Source organism: Micromesistius poutassou (assembly GCF_964030765.1).
Source record: "Micromesistius poutassou genome assembly, chromosome: 8".
Taxonomy (NCBI): Eukaryota; Metazoa; Chordata; class Actinopteri; order Gadiformes; family Gadidae; genus Micromesistius; species Micromesistius poutassou.
In genome coordinates this window covers 12,914,729-12,938,832 of record NC_140278.1, presented here as the reverse complement: position 1 = coordinate 12,938,832, position 24,104 = coordinate 12,914,729, and the positions used below count along the sequence as shown (strand labels likewise).

Genomic DNA, 24,104 nt, shown 5'->3' with positions numbered 1-24,104 from the left:
GAGGTCCAATTCAGAAATGACCCTGCAACCAGAGATCCCCCGACCGGCCCGATCCGGCGTCGGAGCCACTGACGTACGCACCCTCGCCTGCCATGAACTTTTATTACCCGTATCAACACTGCCATTAGGTCCTCTGTTATTTCACCCATGCCTGCGTGTCAGAACATTCCAGCACTCGCTCCCCTTTTATCAGCCAGCGGACAAATTGAATTGACATCGGCCTGAGCAAATGTTTACACAGGAGTTGTAATGAAAGTCGTGCTGAAAACGCAGGCCGGGTCTGCGCTGTCTCAGGTGGGTCGGTGCGCAACTTATTATTAATAACTGTGGAAAATCAGGAATCGGACCTGGGCTGAGAGTTTGCCACCACCGATGTATGTGAAAGAAGACGAAAAACAAAACAAAAAGAAAACTTGCGGAGGGGGAGTGCAGTTTTGGTGGATGAGGTGTAGGAACCCCGGAGCCCAGATGAATTAGCCACACGGACGCTCTTGTGTTGTTACAGTACATTAGCTGTGACTAATACAGCCCTGCTTGAGCGCTCGTCCCACTAAAATAACAGTTATCTTGGCCAAAGCACTCCCTCCTCCGCTGCTCTTTTCCCATCTTCTCTGCTCCCAAATGACAGAGAGCCCTCACACTGAGACAGCTATACGTTTTAAGATCAACAAATCCCCCAAATTAAACTACTTTTGTGAGAACAAGAATTAATCTGCACCGATATGGAGGATTGTGTTGTGGATTGAGCAATAAGGCATGGGGAAAAATGTACTGTTAAGCGCTTGTATTAATAATATGACTGCTGCTAAATGGGTCTGGTGTTGGGTTCTGATTGGTTCACATGAGGCCATAGAGGTCGTTGGGAAAGCCAATCCTGGGTGAGCAGAGCGATGAGGGCCTAGCTCACACCTACTGGGCTCATAAGGGGAGGTTGTAGTGGACATAGACTACCAGCAGGGGGTCTGAGGTGGGAATTGTGGGAAAGTGTGTGTGTGTGCATGTGTGTGTGTGTGTGTGTGTGTGTGTGTGTGTGTGTTGAGAGGCAGCTTAGCAGTCAGCCCGCATGATTTTCTGTGTCATTTCAAAGCTGCATGTACGAGTTCAGATCAGCTTCAGGTATTTTTATGCAATAAAAATAGCACATGTGGGTGTCTGCGTGTGTAATGTGTGTGCATGTGAATAGGAACGGCCCCGTGTTCACAAGAGCATCCAGGCAAGGTCCCTCCTCTACAATATATCTCCTTCTCCCCTTCTCTAGGGGGTGCCGATGAATCATGACTCCTGAGCTTACTCCCCCTTTTCTCAGGCTTAGGAGCAGAGAGGAGGAGAGAGGAGGGGGGGGGGACAGAGAGAGAGAGGGAGGGAGTGGTGATGTAGAGGCAGAGAGCGAGGCAAGGGAGATAGAGAGAGCGAGAGAGAGAGAGAGAGATAGAGAGAGAGAGAGAGAGAGAGAGAGAGAGAGAGAGAGAGGGGAGTGGAGATCGATGGAAATGAAGGAGCAGAGAGGACACCTGCTGATGATTCAGAGGAGCGATGGACCACACAGCGGTGGGAAGGTGCTATGAGTGAGTCACACCCCCCCGAGCCCACTCAACATTTTAGGGGCTCCTTCCAGGTGGAAAACCTCGCTTCCTTCCCCCTATCCGTGACAAAAAAACCCTCCCACCTGACTATAATGCACCCCCCACACGCACACTCACACACGCACACAGACACATGCACAGAGAAACTGGAACCTGTCGCAAAACCGCAACTATTTTAACGCAGGAAAACTTGATTTGGGATAAAAAAATAAGAAAAAAGGTGAACATGATCTGCTCTGAGCACAGGGAAGTGGTGAGGAGCCCAGAGAGGACGAGACCTCATACCCTCCTGAACAATGAAGGGGGGGGGGGCAATGGTCTGGAGGAGCAGGGGAGAGAGGAGGAGCAGGGAATAGAGGAGGTGAAGGAGGAGACCTCATAATTTCTCAAACAATGTTCTGGAGGAGCAGGGGAGAGAGGAGGAGAGAGGAGGAGAGCTCATAACTTCTCAAACAATGTTCTGGAGGACTAGGGGAGAAGGGAGGAGCAGGGGAGGGAGGAGGAGAGAGGAGGAGACCTCATACCCTCCTGAACAATGTTCTGGAGGAGCAGGGGAGAGAGGAGGAGGAGGATACCTTATAGCTTCTCAAACAAAGTTCTGGAGGACTAGGGGAGAAGGGAGGAGCAGGGGAGGGAGGAGGAGAGAGGAGGAGACCTCATACCCTCCAGAGGAAGACAGCGGGGGGAAGAGAGTGGAGATGAGAGGATTGGATGAGAGGATCGAGAAGAGAGTGGGAAAGAAGAAGCGAGGAGAGGGGAGGAGGGGAGTGAAGGAGAGAAGACGAGTGGAGGGGAGTGAGGAGGGGAGGAGGAGAGTTGAGGGGGGGAAAAAGGAGAGGAGGAGATGAGTGGCTGCGCGGAAGGAGGAGAGGAGGAGATGAGTGGCTGCGTGGAGGAGAGGAGAGGGGAGAGAAAGGGAATGGAGAGCAGAGGAGGGGAGAGGAAGGGTACGGAGCGCAGAAGAGGTGCAAGAGGGCAGCAGAGGGCCAGAAGAAGTGCTTAAGACGCAAGACAGAAGGGTGCTGACTGAGAAGGCTCATGATGAGAGCGGAGAGGAGCAGAGAAGGCTACTGGCCCTGTAGTACAAGGTCCTCAACAACCAAGTCCCACATTCCTCCCCTTCCTCTGTCAAAATGATCGTGGGAGGCTGGGAAACATCCGTGAAGAGGCTTGAGACTTTATTTCCTATTTTTCTCTCAAAATCAACAATGCGACCGTGTAGTAATGGAAGCTCTGTGAGAAATGACTGTATTCGTCTGTGTCTGTATTTCTGGTTGCAATAACGTTAGAGTTTCCCGTTTGAAAGCACTCTCGCAAAACTGCATTTCCATTCTACATAGCTGGACAATCTGAAAGCTACAAAACGTACCAACTAAATAAACTAAGTAACAGTTGAATAAATTTAATACAATCAAATCAAATTTAAAAAAGATGGATTAATCACGCTATTAAATTATTTCACGTTGTACAGAGAGCAACAGTGGGTGCTATGAGCCAGAAGCTGAATGTAATTAAATCTTGGAGCACAGAGAGCTTGGCTAATGAACATTGCGTTCTGTTCGATAAAACCCCCTTGAACCTGAGAACGCATGCTGCCCGGTAGGACCGCCGGCGCTCACAGTAACTCTACCCTAACAACAACTCACAACCAACTAATTTCACAAATACAAAGTTTCCAACCTCGTGAAATACCGTCTTTTTGAGCACTTAACCTCAACCATAACAAAAAGGGGATGCCTGTGGGATACTCTGCCTTGGTGAATTATGACATTATATTATCAGCGCAACACAAACAACATCGGCACAAAACAAACACCACGCCGTGTACACGCCGCAGTCCATTTCGTGTTGGAGAGTAAACAAACATGCATCGTAATCTAATCAGTGGTGCTCCGGTCGGGGGAAGTCGAGAGGTCTGAAATTACACCAACTACTCCACCCTGCATAGCACCGTGCCCTAATAACTCAAACTCAATTGTGGACAGCCTCTGGTCCTTACCGAACTGATTAATGATCACCGAATACCATGGGTAGGCCTAATACTGCAGGAAGAACCATTTGAGTGTTTCTGCTTACGTGTTCAAAGCTTCAACAAACTGTTTAAAAGAATCACACACAAACGGCTTAACAATTAATACCTGTCTGCCCCCCCTTCCACTCTCCGTCAAACTTTGGTTATCGTTGGGTAAATGGAAGGAATAAACCACAACAGGCCAAGCATTAAATGTGACCCGATGATTACGAACTGCTTATACGACAGTTACCAACATTGATCTGATATCAGTTACTTTCATCTATAATGTATTTGTTTTTTATCTACTTAATCAGCTGGAAATGAAATATTCTTCTGTTGTGCTTTGAACATGTTGTTTTTTGCTTTGTCAAGGAAACATCTGGTCGATGGTTGCATTCGACCAGATTTTTTGGCGCATTGATTCAGAAATATGAAAAGGCAGTTTCCCGTTATTGAAAAATAATGCACACTCTTGAAACGTTAATAGTCCCCAATCAGGATCAAGTATTTACCAATGCTGTGGTACAAGGTTCCAAGATGGTTCCTGAACCCTGTTTGTGTTCAACAATCACAACTTCATTCCACAGGCGTTCTTTGAGTTCCAGGCGGACCGTGTCAAGTGGTTCTATCCCCACATGCCACTGTGTTTTGGGTGAAGGGATCCAGCGGGGCCTGCCCCTCTTTCACCAGCTCGTCCTGCAGATGTGTCCCTGGCCTGCCTCCTCTTAACAGACTTGTCAGGGAGAGACACTGGGAGGACAGGAGGGGATGTGGAAAACCACATGGTTGTAATACAGGCGCTATACGTCGTGCACCGCAGACTCATCCAAACACGCCTGCGCACGCACATGTGTACGCACGCACGCACGCACACACACACGTAAAAATACAAATACACACTTTAAAACACACATAGAAGATGCTGCTGGATTTAGCACACACAAACACAGAGCATTTTTAAACACCCGTTTTAGCAGCTGCTCAAACATCCAGCCATCTTCTAACACTTACTTACACTTCCTTACACTAGGGCAAATGCATTATTTACACATATCAGTGTTAAAGGGAGGATTTGTACGCAAGCCCCGGAGACATCAGCCCTAGACCCCCCGCCCCCCCCTCAACACACACACACACACACCCCCCACTGTCCTGAGCAAGTCCTCTATCTTCCCTTCGGCCCACTTCATATTCTCCCCTCTTTCCTCAAGTCCATCTATCATCGCTAATCCCTCTGGCACCCCAAGCTCCCTCTTTAGCACCCAAGACACCCACACACACACACACACACACACACACACACACACACACACACACACACACACACACACACACACAGATTCCTTGTTCCTCAGTATAACAACATATGCGGTCCATCAGCACCAGCTGAGGGGGCTGTCCTCTCTGCTACAGTGGAGGGCCTCTCTGCCGCTCCCATAATGTAGGCATGGCCAAGGCCTGCGGGGTACTGGCTTCAGACATCTGCAGCACCTTGCAGCCTCCGAAATATCCCTACCTCCTGACACGTCTGGACTGACAGGGGGCAATGGCCACGGCGTCAGAGGACTGACGGAGTCCAGAAGTGTGTTCGAGAGAGTGATCGAGAGTATATGGAAGAGCGTGAGAGAGAGCAAAACAGAGAGCTAGAGTGAGTGTAACAGAGCAAGAGAGAGAGAGAGAGAGAGAGAGAGAGAGAGAGAGAGAGAGAGAGAGAGAGAGAGAGAGAGAGTTGGGATGAAAGTTAAGGAAGCAGGACAGGAGCTTCTGTTGGATACTGAACAGGAAACAGCTCTGGTGATGATGCAGAGGAGGAAGGTGGGGGGGGGCTTTTGGCTCAGAGGCAGAACCAAAACAAAAAAATAGTGATGAGGTGAGAGGCAGACAGCTGCTGGAAGAGAGTGATGAGAAGAAGGACCCCCCCCCCCCCCTTCTCCTCCACAACACCACCAGTACCAAGAGACCCCCCCAATGCTCAGTAGCTGCAGCCCCCTGCCAGAGATCCAGCCTCACCGGGATTGAGAGACACCTGGCCCGGCCCGGCCCGCAGCCGGATGGCTTCTCCAGCTGCTGCGGCGAGCACGGCGTGTAACTGAAGGACAGCACCAGGGAGCTTCTCTGTCATTCGCTCACGCTCAGAGTGCAGAGTTCTCATGGCCGCGAACACGGACGCCGCCGCTGCGGGACCGACCCCATAACGGGCGCCGGGCCCAGCTGCGAGGTGGTTTATTTATTTATCTTTCTGGATCCATCAAGGGGACGATCCGGTCACAGGGAGAGCTGCAGATGGGGAGCTGCTGTTCTCATCTAGACACTGGGCGTTGAGGGAGGGGGGGGTCGTTGTTGTGGGGCTATGCGTCTATGATAGGATCACGCAAATGGTCCCTGGATAAACCAGAGGACCACGCCACTTACAGGAATCACACGTCAACATGCCTGTCTGTCTGTATCTTTGTCAGCCTGCCTGCCTGTCTGTCTGTGTGTGTCGGTGTCTCTGTTTGCCTCTCTCTATCTTTGTATGTTTGCATGTGTCTGTCTATATCTTATGATGTGCGTGCGTGCGTGTGCGTGCGTGCGTGCGTGCGTGCGTGCGTGCGTGCGTGCGTGCGTGCGTGCGTGCGTGCGTGCGTGCGTGTGTGTGTGAGTGTGCCTGCCTGCATGTCCATGTGTGTATGTGTATGTGTATGCGTGTGTGATAGTTTGTGCGTGCCTGTGCGTGTGCCTGTGCGTGTGCGGACCGTACCTGCAGCAGCTCGCTGAGGTCAGCCGTGCTGATGTCGGGGTCCTCGGTGGTGTTGAAGGGGACGGGGGTGATGCGGACGTAGGTCAGGACGCGTGGCTCCGGGTAGCGCCAGAGCATCACTGCGGGGCTGTCCTCCGTCTCTCCGTAGAACATCACCTCGTAGGGCGCCGGCAGCCGCCGCGAGGCTGGGGAGGCAGGGAAGGAGATGAATTATTAACATTGGAAGAAAATAGAAGGGGGGCAGAGGGCTTTACTAGTTTTACTGGATTTGAGCAGAAGGATGGGAGGAAAAATCCTTATCCGTGCCTATAAGGAGAAGAGTGCAAGGAAGATACTGACCGCACTAGACACATGCTAAGTCACCACGGATCAAAGCGTCTGCTAAACGACAACATGCAACGTATTCAGATCATCAAGAGGATTATGGCGGGGGGGGGGGGGGAACCCAGACTAAGGGGGAGAGCTCTGGCTTGGGTCTTTCATTTGAAGAAGGAACGAGGAAAACCGCTCGCTGCACGGAGCAGAAGTTGACAGAGTGAAGGCTTCATGGTTTTAATTTGCAGCAGACGAGAGACGGACTGATGTTGAACCAAAACCAATTAATGGAACAAATGAATCTTCCTCCATGCGGTGGGCCCGCATTCACGCCATGTCACCATCTCCCCCCCTTCGCATCCAAACCGACAAACGCGATGTGCGACACCTTTGGTGTGGTGAAGTTATTGAGAATATTTCTGCTTCGCAACCCGAGCCTTTACAGAACAATAACTCTCAAATAAAGGGGCTTGTGGATTTGTGAGGGTTCGCAATGTTTACATGCCTCAGAAGTTGTACGTAAACACGGCGACAGAGTAAACAGTTCCCTCTTGAAATAAACAGCCGATGATTGACCCGGACCAGGCACCTGCAGAAACTTGGAAGAGAGACCGGCCCGCTGGATCCAAACTCTGGAGTGATGTTTGACTTAAGTCAGGGCTGCTGTTTGGGATTCGAGTGCTTTGGAAAAATTGTTTATTTGAAAAAAAAAAAAAAAAAAAAAAAAAAAAAAAGGAAAACCTTGCAGAAAGAAGAAAAGTCTCCAGTGAGCGTCTGCTCTTTGTTTGGACCCCTTGGGGCTAAACAGTTGGAGTTGTGTTCCAGAAAATGCTTTATAGCAGCAGCAGCAGCAGCAGCAGCGCAATCCAACCGTGGCTGACGTCTCCCCACCCTTTCTAACTCCATGCAGAGTTGCCCGCTTAAAGGTTGGAGGCAGCGAGTGGTAATGGCTGCTGAAGCGCCTACTTGATTGAAGTAGCTTTTTTCTTAGAAAGAGGACTCTTGTCTTTTTCGCCGCATGGTGTCTCTCTAAGGCTTGGTTACATTCCTAAACGCAACAAACCATGCACTACCATTTTCCAGATATTCTTTCTCTGCATACTTTTTTTCTTACATAGATGTATTAATCCATCCATCTACATTGTGCATTCTTTCCTTCTACTGTTCTCCAACACAATAATCTCGCAGTCCTTTCCAGTTTGTCTGTCCATCTATCTGTCCACCCTTCCTTCTTTCCTTCCTACTTTCCCTCCGTCCTCCCCCTTCACCCTGTCTCTGCCCCCTGGGTTGGGATGGAGTAGTTCGTTTAGGTTAGGGCCGCTGTCTGCCTCGTCTCGTTTGTGAAAACATGTTGTAGACAGATTGTCCTCTTGGTTCTCGTTCACTACTGTACACTCTCCTGCACCAGTCGCATATTAAATGCATCAAAGGCCTGCTGCGCAGTGCAACAAACACAGCCCCAGCCATGGATGAGAGAGTGTGTGGCTGGTTAGCTGCCAATATGAAAAAGCCTTCTCCTCTGTGTAAAACGTGTGCATGTGCATGTGTGTACTCAGTGGGTTGTGCACTAAGCACAGGGGAGAGGAATGAACATTGTTTGTCAAAGTGGAACCAGACAGGCCTTCCCAATCAATTTATAATTTTTTGGTTGTTTACAAACCTCATCGTATTAATATTTATGTTTTTTGTGCTATACCGTGAACGATCCATTTGAAGAAATATTTGAGCTGTTTGAAATAATGACCATTGAGCGTGTTGGTGCCAACACTTCAATGTCGGAGGATGCGGTGAATGCCAAAGGCAACACTGTACATCTTAGAAGAGTGGAAGAATTCTCATAAATAATCCCAAAAGGCAAATAATGTTCTGACAGCATTTGAAATACAGCCTTTCAAGGGAAAGCTTTAACCAAGTATAAACCAGGGCCCCCGCCAAACCACTTCCTTAACTTTATTACACCGTCGAGCCGAAGACCGTGTCGACCTGACAGCGGCACGCCCCGTGCTCTCACCTGAGTCCTGGATGTACTGGAAGAGGCCGGTGCGCAGGTCGTCCGAGCTGTGCTCGGTGCGTGGGGAGTCACTGCCGTGGGAAGGCGAGGAGGGCAGGCTGGGATGGGGCCAGCCCTCCGGGGCACTGCCGCCGTCGGCCGCCCCCCATCCCTGGAGGCGCAGGTAGGCCCCCAGGTGCTCCTCCACCAGCTTCAGGCAGTTGAGATGCTCCTGACCCCAGAAGAGCTGAGGAGATAGCAGAGAAGGGAGGATGGATCGGGTTAAAGAGAGAGAGATAAATGAAAGACAAAGGAAGAATGGACATGGAGTATGAGTCAGGGATGTGAGGGGGAAGGAGGCAAACACAGAAGGCAATTACAAGAGGAAGAAAGTGCGGACAGGAAATGAGGAAATAGCGTTTCAGACGGGCAGACTACGTAGGTAGATGATGGGTTTGAATTTTTTCCAGCCCAGAACAACAGGAAGACAAGGCCGGTTGGGGCTAGTGGGGTTTACCCTGGTCATCATCATCTACTGGCGGTCCTCACACAATGTTACCCAACGTAGCATATTCAAATGCTGGCCTGGCCTGCGGTATTCCCCTCCACTGGCTTCATCAAAGCAGGCCTGCCTGGGGTTTGGGCCTGTGATCCAGGAACATCTGACTCAAAAACACTTCGCACATGGAGCGGCCCGCCACTCGCTCGCTCCTAAGACCCGATTATGACTAAACCGTCAAAACAGGAACATTTGGGGATTTTTGCAGGTTTTTGGAAAGTGAGCAAGGGAGCAAAAGAAACTAATTCAAAACAAAAAGAAACACAAAAAAGAAAGGTATCAGGAAGGAATTCCAGTGGTTTGTTACGGTAGACTTTGCAGAAGAAACCGCAAACTGCAATATTTGCAGAGGGAAATGAACAATATTGTATTAAGTGTTGAGTTGTGAGTGATGTCTCTGTTAATGGACATGCAAATGCGACCATGAGGGCAACCTGTGAAACACCATATGTGTGTTAAATGGTTGTGGGGGTTCCCCTTCAAGTAATGTGGAACACTGAACCGGTAATAGTATAGTCCACAAAAGCGGAAAGTGAAGTTTTCCGCACTGAATATTGCATAACACGTTGGCTCTGGGGAAAAACAGGCACACAAAGCATGCCTCCCCTCCAGTAATAGAATGATAATATTCCATTACTTAACCAGCAGAGGTGAATCGAGGCTACATGGGAACACAACAGTGTGTCATTCCAAGTGTCATCATTCTAGCTGAAGCTGCGGTAGAGCTTAAGGATATGACCGGCTAGGATGTCTTTGGCACGTGCCAGTGCTTGACATCACCCATTGAATATGAAAATGAGGGCTTTACAATTAAAGACCAGCCAAGCAAACGTTTTAAATGGGTGGTCTCGATTATGAAGTACCCCCGATGGGAATGGGGAATGTTGTCATTTTACCAACTAGGCTAACATAGACGTGTTGACTTGGGAGGTGAAACAAACCTAACAAACGTGTTCAAGTTCAACACATTCTCTTTTGGGAACACCACACACACAAAACCCCCACCTTAACACACAAAGACCCCACAAGCAGTGACCCTGACGACACAGCCAACAACACATCCACAGTAAGCGCCACAGTGTTGACCGGGTGCTCAGGGGGACAGTGCATGATGACTCAGTGCTTATACCTGCAGCAGGCCTCCCTTCAGGTCCAGCAGCACCTTGGGAGGGCCCGGCTCGGCTCCGGGGCTGCCGCTGTGCCGACACCAGTTGGCCTTCAGGGCGGTGCTGCAGGAGAACGGGCCCAGCAGCAGGCGGCTCCGCTCCTTCAGCCCGGTCCGCACCGACGCATCCTTGAGCTCCAGGAGCAGGGAGGCGGCCTGGATGGGGTCTGGCAGGGAAGAGGAGGTGGTGGTGGTGGTGAGTGAGTGAAAGGGTGTTTGTGATAGAGAAAGAGGTCTGGTCGTTTTTAGCCTGGTTAACTATGATTGAGAGAGATGGGTCACGCGCGAGGATTGTGTCAGACGTATAAATAGGAGTGAATATTGTTCTTTCGATGTTCGTTCAAACCAAGGAATGCGTTTGAAAACAAAGCAATGAGACTTGGAAATAAAACTGAGGCAGGGTTTTGTTTTGTTGTGGAGGCACATGTTACTGAGACACATGTGAACCTCCAAATCAGGCAGAATGATTCCCATCCGGGGCTAGGAGAAAAACCTGGCTTTGAGACATCAGGGCAGCACAACAAACAAATACATCCCTCATTAGGCCTCCAAATATAGACACATCCTGTTTCAGGGGGGGAGGTCTGAGACCGTTTAGTCTCTGCAGCAACGCTGGCTGAACTTACTTTTTCCTTTTACCTCTCATAGTGTCTAAAGCCAAGGATAAGGATCCCATCACTCCACATGTAAAACAGTTAGTCTATGCTGCTTGATAGATTGAGAGTGTGGATTTGTAGGAACGTACCAACCTAGATCTAGAACCTAAAACCCACAAGTGAGACAGTTTAGCAGTCCCAACCTGAAACACCTGCAAGAGAGACAGTTAATTTGTCCCGGCCTGAATCTAGAACCTAACACAAACCAAATAAACAAGAACTTTACACCACCAGAGAGGCCATATATCTCCTTAGACCTGGATCTAGAACCTAACACCCACCAGAGAGACCGTATATCTCTCCAGACCTGAATTTATCGAGTTAAGCTCTGAGAAACATCAGACCGCTGACATCACCTCCCAAATGTCTCCAGGAATAAAATATGTGCGGCCTGTATTACAGGTGACACAAACCAAATGTGTTAATGTGAACGAGAAGCAGAAACAGCGAGAGGCCATCACAGGCCATCGACACCGTGAGCTTTAAGAGTTGTTTGAGCAGCCGGTTTTCTTCACCAAGAAGAATGGGAGTTTTAATCAGGGCTGAACAAGCTCAGCGTTCCCTGTCGCTTCCCCTTTGCAGTACAAATGCGTCATCTTGGTCACCGAGTGTCCAGGGATACAGGGCGGCCTACTGGGCCCATAAATCCCTGCATTGAAAGCCCCTTCTATGGGCGTTGCACAGCTCGTGGTCAGCTAGATTCAGAGCTATAGCTTCATTAGTGGCAACAGTAGTTACAGCAGGACTCCATTTGGAAGCATTATTACCCTGAGTGACTAATAATGCCCTGGGAAGGGGCTTTATAATGGGCCTTAAGACTTGGATGCCGGCCTGGGAAACCCTAACATCCGAGGATGTTAGACTATGTGTAGTAAACTAATCTCTTAGTCAAACACTAGAGCCCGGTAACATGACAGGGGGCTTTCATTGTGAGGAACCTCTCACATATAAATCTCCCTTACACTGCAGTGAGTCATCTCTCTCTTTGGGTTGACACTGTCGATAAAGGCTGAAAGTGTACCTGTTTATCTCTGGCCCAGAAACACAGGGAGAGAGAGCAGTTGAGGACTCGTGCTGAGCCACAGAGCCCAGGTTATTTCGTTGTGGGCAGGATTTATCAGACGTCACTGAGGGAAAATCCCAGGCTGACTGTGGGTGGAATAACTACATCTACATCACTCTATGATCCCTATCTCTTTTACAGAGAAACGTACAGTCATACATTTGTGTAAATAAACATACACACATCTACAAGTGTAATCACATTCTCACATGAAAACACACACGCACACAGCCGCCCACAGCATGCATTACAGCCCTCTCTCACTAAGCATGTGTCACGTCATTTATGGTCCATCAGACCACAACATCCCCGCATTAAACTCCAGCTGCAGCAGCCACCACACTCTTAATGAACACCCTAATTCTGAGTGCTTTAATGGTGGGGGTATTCCCCCGTTTTCCCCCTCACTCAGAATCAGCATCCATCCGGGCAAACACTATCGTCGGGGCAGAGAGACAGAGGGACCGAGCCAGGCGCAAGAAACGCAGGAAAATCATTCATCTTCTCCTCTCATTGTGTTTATTTTGTCCCTCTTTCTTCTCCTCCTACTCCCGCTCGGCCCTGTGTTCTCCCGTGACCTACTGAGGGCCAAGAGCTCAGGGGGGCCCTGCTACGGTGCGTGTCTGAGCCGTGACATGCAGCCAAGGGACAGGCAAGAGGTCCTCAGAGTGGGGAGGGGTGCTCACTGACTGACCGTCCACACTTGAGTGAGTGTGTGTGTGTGTATGTGTGTGTGTGCGTGTGTGCAATGCAATCATTTGTGAGTTTGCCAGAAGGGCTGCCTGAGAGAAGTTAAGACATGGTGAGTGGTGAAAGGAGTACAGGTAAAAAGCAGGGTAAAAAGAAAGAAGGACGGACAGTGAAACACAGCGAGGATGACATCATGCTAGAAGGGAAAGCGTGGAGGGGACAGCAGTAGCAGTAGAGAATAGGGAAGCATTCTGAGATGGGTGGATTGTGTATGGATGGATTAAAGTAGCTACGCCCCACGCACACGCACACGCGCACGCGCACACACACACACACACACACACACACACACACACACACACACACACACACACACACATACACACGCACACACACACACACATGCCATGCAGACGGGCAAATATTTGCTGATTTGCTGAAACTAGAGATGTAGTGGCGTGAAACAGGGGCAGACAAGAATGTGATACAAACGCCACAACAATGCAGTCGACTCATATGGAAAAGACATAATCACTCACATACTCATGCATGCATTGCACGTACGTACACACACACACACACAGCTCCAACTGCAGACATGGACAGCTGTTTTCTCCAAGGTGGGCTGGATTGTCAGCCTTTTATGAGTCAGGTTTTAACAAAAGTGTCTCTCTGGGATCCAATGAAATATATCACGGTATTTAAAAGCACCTCATCTGGGTAAGCACAGACATACTCCCATACACACATCGACACTGACACAAACTAGATTCAACATTTCACCTCGTTTCACAAAAAGAGGAAACACAGAAAACATAATAGCACATGTCTATGTCATTTAGTGTGCATTAAGTGAGTGGATGATCTGTGTACTAGGAAGGAATTGAGATGCGTTGGTGACAATCATGTACCGTGCCCTAGATACAAGAGGTCTTGACGACCTTTGCAACAAACAAATGCTCACGGAAAAAGTGTGCGCCTGCCCACAACCACCACTGCCCCAATCAAACCCATGCATGTACACACATGCACACCCCCCCCCACGCACCCCCCCCCCCCCCCCCCCCCCCCCCCCACACACACACACACACACACACACACACAGGCTGACTGCCTCCCCCCTTCCGACGCGTCATGGGCGGCTGGGTCGGATGGAACCATTCCCCGCAGCCCCGACACAAGCAACCCTCCGAGGAGGAGATAAGGGGAAGAGAAGCTTGATTTACGGTGCGGGCTTCTCCCCGGCAGACGCCATCTGACCACGGCCCGGCTGATTTATGCCTCGCCACTCGCTGTTATCAATTAGAAGCACCCTAAAAGGAGTGGTTAGCTAACTGGTCCCCCCCCCCCACACCCCACCCACCTCCGCCTCTGTCCCGTGGGGGAGGAAGGGTCTTGGATGGCGTGGCTAATAGACGTAATATACTGTCACTTACCGCAGCTAGAACGCCACCACTCGCTCACCACAGGAACGCTGCAGAGGAGCGTTGGGCTGGAGTGGGCCGCCATCCCCACTGTTCAGAGGGGCTGGATGTGTGTGTGTGTGTGTGTATGTGTGTGTGTTTGTGAGTACGTCACCCAGAAGTGGTTAAAAATAACCCGTAGGGAGCCGATAAGACGCACATGGAGGGGAGCAGAGAGGGAGGCAGTGACGGTTGCGCCACAGCAGTGGAGTGATGTCTGCGGGAGGAGACGCTTCAGGAGTGCGTATTTCCGAAGCATTTCTGCGGAGCGTATTTGAAAGTAAATCCCTAACTTGTTTGCAGCATGACGTGCGGGGAGGCTGAGGAGTGACGCCCCTGGGGTGTCGCTGTTTATCACTGTCGGTAGCCAGAGACTACGAGACGACACGGGGAAATGGGAAAAGTAAATAAGCTCCTTAAGAATGGTGACTCAATGTTCTTCTTTTACAGCGGCCGTCACTTTTGTACTAAATGAGTAGAAGTTATGCATGTTTAAACAATAAAAAACACATCGCCCCAGCGGCTGAATCTAAATCAACCCCGGGATCTGTTCTCTCTAAATCAATTTGGTCTGTGGAAAACAATGGCGAGGAAAATCGTTTGACAACCTCGGTAACACGTAAAGCCCCTCTATGTTTTATATGGCCAAGCTCATCGAAGCCGCGTTATTATTATTGTACGTAATATAAACCAATTTTCCCAAAGCGATGACTGCAGAGAAACAACTGCGCATGTTTAAGGAAGTCCTCTGGAGGAAAAAACGTTGACACTCTGCTCACTACTCTTGCACTTATCTGTTCTTACTGCGGTGCCGTACCTCCTTAATGTGTCCTGGGTACCGGTTCTCTTTCCACCAATTACATCAGTGTATCGGCCAAGCCACCAGGTACATACTGGGATAGCACCACCATGTACAACAGATTTCCTTCAGCCTTCTCTGCATGACATAACTGTTTATATTAATGCAGTGAAAACAGCGTAATGGTGGGTTTAGATGGTCAGATCACAGCGGGGATATACCTCCACCGATCGAAAGCTTTTCATGCTTTGTCTGGGCTTCCCCGGCACTATTGAAACAAGCCGATTTGATTGACAGCGTAAGAGTGGCTTAAGTTCGGCAAACCAAACAAACTGACGTGATCGTAATTCAGAAATCAACCAGGGAAACAAAACAAGGGACGAAAAAACATGAAAAAAGATTTTGGTAATTAATGTGTGGCTTTCACGTTGTTCCACGGACAGAAGTTTCCCTTTACGGGTCTAGCTGACTAAAGCAGCAAGATGGAGCGCCAAGAAGCTTCCAAAAGGGCTAAGCACTGGGCAGATGTGGGCTTGTGTGTGTGTGTGTGTGTGACCTGTATGCTTCAGATACATTTGATGTAGATGCGATTCCATGTTTAAATATAAGAAATCAAATATAAGAAATCATGAGTGATATGAATATTTGTGTACATGGGAATATATGCACACTGTAGATACATGCATGTGTACTTTATGTTTAGTAGATCAGTGAGGTTCAGTATGCATCCTTATAAAGCTGTGTGCGTCTGTCTGTGTGTAGATGTGTGTGCGTGTGTGGGTGTATATATGTATTTTTGTGTGTGTGTGTGTATATGTATCTTTGTGTGCGTGTGTTTGTGCAAGTAGGTGTGTATGTATGTATGTGTGTGTGTATATTTATGTGTATGTGTTTGTGTGAATATATGTGTCAATGTGTTTGTCGTCTATGTGTGTGTGCGTATGGGTGTGTATGCACCAGCATGTGTGTGTGTGTGTGTGTGTTCCAAGACTACCAGGGGCTGCTGCTGCCTGGGCAGTCAGACAGAGAGCCTGGAGATTACTGAGGGTCTTGTTTCATGGACTCTCAGAACATCTGTTCTCTCTCTCACACTCCCTCCCTGCTCCCGCTCCCTCCCTGCTCTCTCCCACTGAACTGTAGGTGCCCCCCTGCCTTGGGGTGGGGGGGTGGGGGGTTTGGGGGTGGGGGGGTGGTTGAGGTAAGAATGCGGGTCCTCCACTTGCTTTTCATTAACACAGGATCTGGTAACACACCTCACTGTCAACCTAATCCCCACCTCTCTCCATCTTGTCCCCTGGCAGTGAGGGCGGGGGTTACGGGGGGATGACATGACTAGGTACAGAACCCCAGATGGTCCCCTGGGCGCTGCACAGGGGGATATGGGGGTCTTCACCCCGTCTCACTGCAGACATCCACAGCTGAGGAGGAAAGATGGCGGCGGAGGCACTCTGGGCTCTGAATGAGTCCTGTTGGGCGTCTCCTCGCCTCAGGACCATCCATTACTCCTCCGCTTGATGTTTTCACTGTTTGACACGTTGCCGCTTACTTTATCTCCCTCGCCTCTGCCTCCGTTTCCTCTCCGGTACTCCTGGCACCCGTAGAACATACTTCTCTGTTGCTGTTCCCATGTCTGGCCATTCATCAACTTCGCGATCACTCTTTTTTTATTTTTACCGCAGATTTAATTTTCTCTGTGCTCCACAGCTTACCCTTCCTGACCTTTCGCCGATCTATTCCTGTCATTCCCCCCACTCCCCCCTGTTTCTTTTGGTTCCCTCACTTGTTTTCCTTCATAATTATATTCCATCAACCCAATCTTCCATGCCCCTTTTCTTCCCCTCTCCTCCCCCTCCGCCGCCCGCTCCTACTCGTCTTCCTCATCCTCCTTCTCCTCCTCCTGCTCCTCATCCCCCTCCTCTTCTCCTCCTCCCGCTCCTCCTCCTCCTCCTCTGCCTGCTCCTCCTCTTCCTCCGGCTCTTCTCCTGGCCCCTGTGATGCCACAGGTCCTGTGAGGCTTCATTAATCTCAACCTGCCATGGAAGGAGGCCCGCAGAGCCACAGAAACAGCAGTGGCAGCAGTAGTAGCAGTCGTGGTACTACATTCTCCTGTCTCACATCTCTCATGTATCGACCGGTCCCGAGGGGGTCATCCACGCTGACTTATTACGCCGGCCGCGGCGCTTGACCTAACAGAAAGGGGAATCCCGGGGCCTTTATCGTGCCGAGATGCCGAGGTATCTGCTTTCAGGGGTATGGGACGGCGGGCTTGAGAGGGGAGCGCGTGGTGAGTGATGGGAGGCGTTGGAGCACAGGACGGCGGCAGGCCCAGAGAGGTCTGTTGTCACCGGGAGATCAGGCTGCGTAATCTCAGGCTGTTTGTCTCGCGCGCCCATGGCAGCCAATCTGGAAACACTCTATCTGAGAACCTCCCCGGGGGAGCCAGGCGGCAGAGAAACACAGAGAGAGAGAGACAGAGCGACATAGAGAGAGAGACGGGGAGGGGGAGAGAAAGAGAGAGAAAGATACAGAGAGAGAAAGAGAGAGCGTGAGTGAGAGAGAAAGAGAGAGAGATGGACAGAGAGGGAGAGAGAGAGAGACAGAGAGAAAGACAGAGAGAAAGAGAGAGAGAGACAAAGAGAGAGAGCCGCATGTCACGCTGTGACAAAGATCTACAGTATAGGGCAGATTAAGAGCCTTGGGTGGGAAAAAAAAGAAGTAAAAACTTGTATTAAAATAAACAAGCTCCGGATGAAAAATATGAAAACCAAAGAGGTTAGAAGAAAGCAAAAAGGAAGGAAAAAGCTATTCTGAAATATATTTGGCACTGCGTGCATATCGTTTACAGGTGCATTAACACCAATGGGGCCGCGGCTAACCAAAGCATCCCACCAGGCCTCTCCAGAGCAGCACCAGATCCCTCTCTGTAGAGGGCGTCCGAGGGAAGGCTGAGGGCTGAGTGACGGTGGCTGGAGGAAACATGTTGACAGCAGGCCGTTGTCACACGACATGACAGCATCGCTTTGAGAGCGGCTTTTGCAATAACTTGCTGCAGAGCAGATATTCATATCGTGCTGGCACGTGCCAGGGCCCTGAGGTGTGTGAGTGTGAGAGTGTGTGAGTGCGTCTGCATGCACACACACACACACACCCGCAAACACCTCAGGGCGTGTGTGCGTCCAATCAGGCCGTAATATCCTGTGTGCAGCGGTGGCTCAGTTTCAAGGTGCTGGCAATCACAGGGAGAACAGTACAGCGAGGCGCGTGTTTGCGCCACCATAATCCACGCTCGCTCTGTTTAATAAACACGAGAAGGACACCGGTCGACTGCGTTTCTGCCGGCCTTACGTTTTTCTTCAAAAGGAGGCGGCGCCGGCGAAACGAGGAATCACAATCACAAAGTGAAACGAGACACAACGTTGCATGTGGTGGGGGGGGGGGCGGGGGGGGAGATACGCAGGGTCAACTTTCATATCTGCACAATTGCCTCTAAAGTATATTTGCTTTTTCCATTACGTTCCTTGCTCTGTGTTTTCCGACTGCGTTTGTTGGAGTCGACACATCAAACGCTCCGGCGGGCCCGGAGCGGTGCGAGCGCTGGCGAGGTTCAGCGAGGGGCGCGCGGCGCGGAGCATTGTCTCACCGTGCAGTTATGCCGATTCGGGTAAACAAAGTGCAAATTGTTTGAGGTTTTAATTAAAAATCTCGACAATCACTTTATCTGGAGTAACCCTATATAACCACATCTGTGGAGCAGATGGCTGCGCTCCGGGAGTCTGGCCCTAGCCCTCCGTTGTCTTATCCCCGTTTCTCTACGGTCCTTAACCCCCCCATCCCTGCATCTCCCCACTCCCCACCCCCCCCCGGGCGTGGGTTCGTCAGGACTCTCTGCCCACCTGATGCTCTGGGTTAGCGTCGAGCCAACCTGTCCTGGTGTTCCTCTGGGGAGCGACTGGGCCTTAAACCATCATAGCTGGAGCCAAAGGCCAGGAGAGGCGTTCGAAGTGTGTTGGTTTATGTTAGCATTAGCCGTGGCGATCGTGGAAACACTGAGGAAGCATCCTGGAGGCTAGAAGGTGTTGACATAGGGTCTCGGGTTGGGCGCTTATCGACATGGAAAAAAAAACTGCTACATTTGTAGCACTTGCACATAAACACACACACACACACATGCATGCATGCATGCACACGCATGGACACGTACACAAAACTCACACTTGCACTCACACGGAGAAACATGTCCACATGGCCTCCACATACACATCCTCATCAAAGCCCGGGTTCCAAGAGAAACACAAACATCTCACTTTACAGTTTACTGACAGTCCGTCTTGTTCTTGGCCCACTGCGGCCATGCTAGCACGCGTGCAAGGCCGGTGAGATGAAAGGGATACTACTGCAGCAGCGATACGGGCTCTCCCTCTCTCTCTGCCCGGCCGTCGAGCCACGTCGCTGCAGCACAACTTGAGCAGGATGTGTTCGGGCCGTCAGAGGTCGCACGGCGGAAGCAGAAATCAACCAAACATGAGGAAAGGAACAAGGGAGCAACAAACCAACAGAGAGGGAGAGGCCACTGATTGATTCGATTTGTAATAAGGCCTCGCATCCCGTGACGATGATGGACTGGTTTAATGGAAATTAACAAACAAATATTTGCCGTAAAAAAACAAAAAAGAAACACAACCATGTGTTTAATGAGAGCGGATTTATGTGACCCTCTGAACATCTGTCGAACAAAAACACATTCCTACGCCAGCGTGCCGTTGTAATGGCCTTGTTTCTGACGTTACGGTGGGTTGAGATAAATATAGAAGTTTCTATTGTGGTTTTAAATGGAAAGAAGCGTCCTTGGATGAATTAACAAAGCAACCAGAGGAAGCAGATCGTCGTCTTTTAATGATACATGTCACTGGATCCAAACCCATGAGGTAAAACAGAAGTGGATCTCATCCGAGAGGTGTAATTAAAAATGGCAGGTCACACCGTGGCCTGTCCTTGTGTCAGTTCAGAAGGCATTTGGTTAGACTTTGGACCCTGGAGGGCCGTAAGCCCACTGTTAAATCTATTGGAAAGTTTTGTAAAAAAAAAAAAAAGAATAAGAATATGATCCAAACACGCATTAAGGAACGGACATGTGGCGAGCCGAACGACAAACAAACGTGCATTAAAATACCCTGGCAGACTGGGAAAACGAGATGAGGTCACCGTGTTATTGGGAAAGGCGGTGGCTTGACCATTAACCGTGCGGTTAAGTTTGTGGAATGGGATCTTATTTTCAAAAATAGTAAAACTAAAGGCTTTGTGTTTTCTACAGTGGGCTTAGGGTATATTATTGGGATATAATGTAGATTTCTGAATGTTGTATATTGACTGAACAATAATGCTAAAACAATAAAATGCTGAAAGCCTCCCATTATTTGAACTCAAATGCAGGCCTGTAAACTCCAACTCCCAGTGAATGTACGTGCATCACGTACCACAAGGGATTAGGCCTTGCTCATAAATATGAATCATAAGGTAGTTTGCCTATACAGGACCTTTATGTGACCTTTTGCACCTTTTAAATTATATTGTTTCATAAAATATCTAAAGCTGATGAGTCGTCAATCCAACGTGACCCCATACACATATCAGGGAACTAATAACTCGGGGTGCACTGCATTAGTACAATCCATATTTCAAAGTCAAACAACAAGATACATATACGATGGTATCTGCATCTATATGGTACAACTCACCTTCCATCCTGGTACCGGGCTTCATGTTCAGACTGGCCGTCATGGCCGACACCGACACCGTCACGCTGGGCTTCATGGGGTGGGCTTCCGTCTCCATGGCAACCACGATCTGGCCAGTCCGGAGGGACATCTTGTGGAAGGGCACCACAGGGGCACGGAGGACACTGCTCGCTGTGCCTGCGGCGGAGGCCTGTTGGCGGGGAGCGCTGGGGGTTCTGGGAGGCACTCTGGTGCTCTTGGCGGGGGACGAGAGAGGGGAAGGCGAGGAGGAGGAGGACAAGGAGGAGGAGCAGGGGGGTTTGTCCGAGGCCTCGGCAGCCCAGAAGTGGGGCAGGACCCTGGTCATGTAGGCCTTGGCCTGCTCCAGCTTAGCCAGCGTGGGGCTCACCTTCAGGGGCCGCGAGAGCTCCAGGTTCAGCTCAGCTAGGGAGGGAAGATAGATGGGGAGATAAAGAGGGAGCAGGAGAGGAGAAAGGTAGAAATGAAATGATAAAGTTAGGATGACTTAAGTTGACAATGTGTTCATAAAAACTTTGACAGAGGAGCTTTTGGAACATGCTCCCTCCCGCACGTGGCTTTTTCCTAGTTCCACTGTATTCACAATGGTAATAAAGTAAAGGACCAATGTTAACTTATCACCATCCATCATATATAATAGATAGATCATAAAAGTCGCAGGTGACGCAAGTAACTTCATCCCTGAAAGCATTTTTTCCCCCGCCATACAAGGCAGTGGAAATAACCAGCAGTTGGCTCTGTCGAACCAGAACCACTGGAAATCCACAAGAGGATGCTCTGACAAGCACGGTGGGTGGAATATTAAGGCTTCCAGGCTTTTTCTGAGAGGTCCAAATATTGACAGACTGGACAGTCCACATTAATCAAAATGTATTTAAACCTATGAATATTAAAATCCAATGAAAACAGATTGTGGTGTTTTCTCTAGGTATCCCTAAACGCTGAGAATAGTTCTGCAGGGTTCCTAAATTGGCGGTAAAACATTTAATAGGACTGGAAAGCCAGAGGAAAGCCAGTGGAAAGCCTTTGGGCAGCTGATCAGAAGCAACCAAACAAGACTAAAAGGTACAAAGAGGAAGCTACAGACAGACAGAGCGCTGCGCGGGGATGACAGAGCACCGCAGCACGAGCATCTTGCTTCCTGATAGGGATATTAAATATACTGTATATATTTCTATCCATGGTAGGGATATTAATCTCCTATCTGGTTCCTATGAAGGACGTAACGACGACAGACTGTTTAAAACCTTTGTCAGGAAAAAGCCAGACCCTCGTAAACTACGGCAGCTTGACTAAAATGAAGCGGAGAGAAAAGACAGGGGAAAAAAAAAGGCTGAACATAGCGTAGATCAGAAAGCGGGCTTTTATGACAAGCTTTTTCCAATTGGTTACCCTGGATAAACAGGAAATAAGTGATTGTAGTCAGAGATGGAGTGCGGGCACAGCAGAGTTGTTGCACCCTGGCACATGAGACCCCTTTGTAGTGCTGCAACATATGCGACGCCGCCTGGGTACCATGTCTCATACATCACACTTTGAAGTCCCTCCTGTCAATCAAAAGGGGGAGCGCTATGCATGCAAGGGTCCGTTAAAAAGAGCGCAGCTGCGGGAGCTCTCATCGCTCACAGAGGGAGCGAATACACACACACACACACACACACACACACACACACACACACACACACAAGGTTCCTTCCTGTCCGTCTTGCTGCAACACTCTACCGTGAAACGCCCGAGTAGCCGATTACGACCTCTCCTCCGTGCCAGCCACATTAATCCCAGAATGCTTAGCCCCTCTTCAGTTTTATCTGCCTCCCTCCCCTCTTCTTTTGCTACTCCTTTTTCCCCCTCTTCAAACTGCGCTCCTACTAGAGGTCGGCCCCTCAAACACTCGGTTGGAATCTGCTGAGACTGATGCACTGGCTCCATGGCGTTTTACATCATGACCATGACCCCCGTTTTCCACTTGGTGGTGTAGCAGTGATGGTGGTGGTGGTGGTGGTGACGGAGAAGGGAGCAAGTGCAGCTGGTCTTCATGCTCTCATCAAGGAGCCCGTGTTTAGAAGGCTTTAAGAGCTTTAGTCCCCCCCCCCCCCCCCCCGGCCCTCGAAACACCACCCAGAACAAACCACCCCAAAAACACCCTCCTTCCCATCTTCCCAGGTAGTAGAGCCCAGGGTCTGCACAGCACACACAGCCACACAAACAGACACACTCACAAAAAATCACACACACAAGCTCGTACAAACACACAGGTGCATGCACATGCACTCGCACACACACACACTTCTTCTACTAGCCCAAGGTAGGCTTTCCGGTCCTAATCCGGTGGAAGTGCGGCGCGTGGACGAGGGGGTTGGTGGGGAGAGGTTGTGTGTGCAGTGTGGAGTGTGTGCAGTGTGGCTTATCATTTCCAGTTGACTTATCACCGGGAAGCTCTCCAGTGCTGGAATTAATAACCTGCCTTCCCCCCCCCCAATGCACTGACTTAACTCTGGTCTCTCTCCCCCTCTCTCTCCTTCCCTCTCTCCCTCTCTCTCCCTCTCTCTCCCCCCCCTCTTCCTCCATCGATGCTAAAGCTGGTTCTGATCTCCTTGGACTAGCTGGGGTCAGGGTGGGGGATGGGGGGGGTGGGCTGGCTCTCGGTGCGGACCTAGAGTGCTGGTCCTGATTAGGGAGAGGGTGGGGGTTTTGTTGTACTCTCCCTCTGCATTCCCGGGCCTTCCATGACCTGCGCCGGGTTGTGCAACTTATTACCTGCTTAACATGTCAGAACCCCGACACACACACACACACACACACACACACACACACACACACACACACACACACACACACACACACACACACACACACACACACACACACACACACACACACACACTACCTGCTTAACCTGGCAGAACCCCGACGAACACACACAAATGCGACTACACGATTTACATATTTAACCCCTACTTGGAGAGAACGTTGTGCAGCAATACACTAATCCTTCCTTCAGGCGAGTGTTACGTTTGCTAGGAAACGTGCGTTTAATACTGACGAGGACTTCTGTGAGTTTCACATCTTTGTTGAATTCACAATACCCAGATATAATAATAACCTATGTTTTAGAACAGCACTTGACAAGGATAAAAGCATTATAATAATTAATCTCACGACACTTGACCAATAAAAGTGGCCTATTGGAAATGTGTAATGTTATAAAAGGACGCCTTTCCAATTAGATTGGATCAGATTCAACTTCATACTCATTGAACAACTGCAAGTACTAGACAACAAAATGCAGTTTAGCATTTAACCAGAAGTGCAAT

The 24,104-nt window shown here is 49.7% G+C and overlaps 1 protein-coding gene across 1 annotated transcript in view; it reads right to left on the bottom strand.

Moving 5' to 3' along the window:
• Positions 1-24,104, bottom strand: part of vps13b (vacuolar protein sorting 13 homolog B) — a 322,396-nt gene that overhangs the window by 65,302 nt on the left and 232,990 nt on the right. Inside the window, 4 exon segments of the mRNA XM_084471728.1 lie at positions 6,338-6,522; positions 8,664-8,889; positions 10,331-10,533; positions 20,773-21,195. Coding sequence (XP_084327854.1) covers positions 6,338-6,522; positions 8,664-8,889; positions 10,331-10,533; positions 20,773-21,195 — 1,037 coding nt within the window.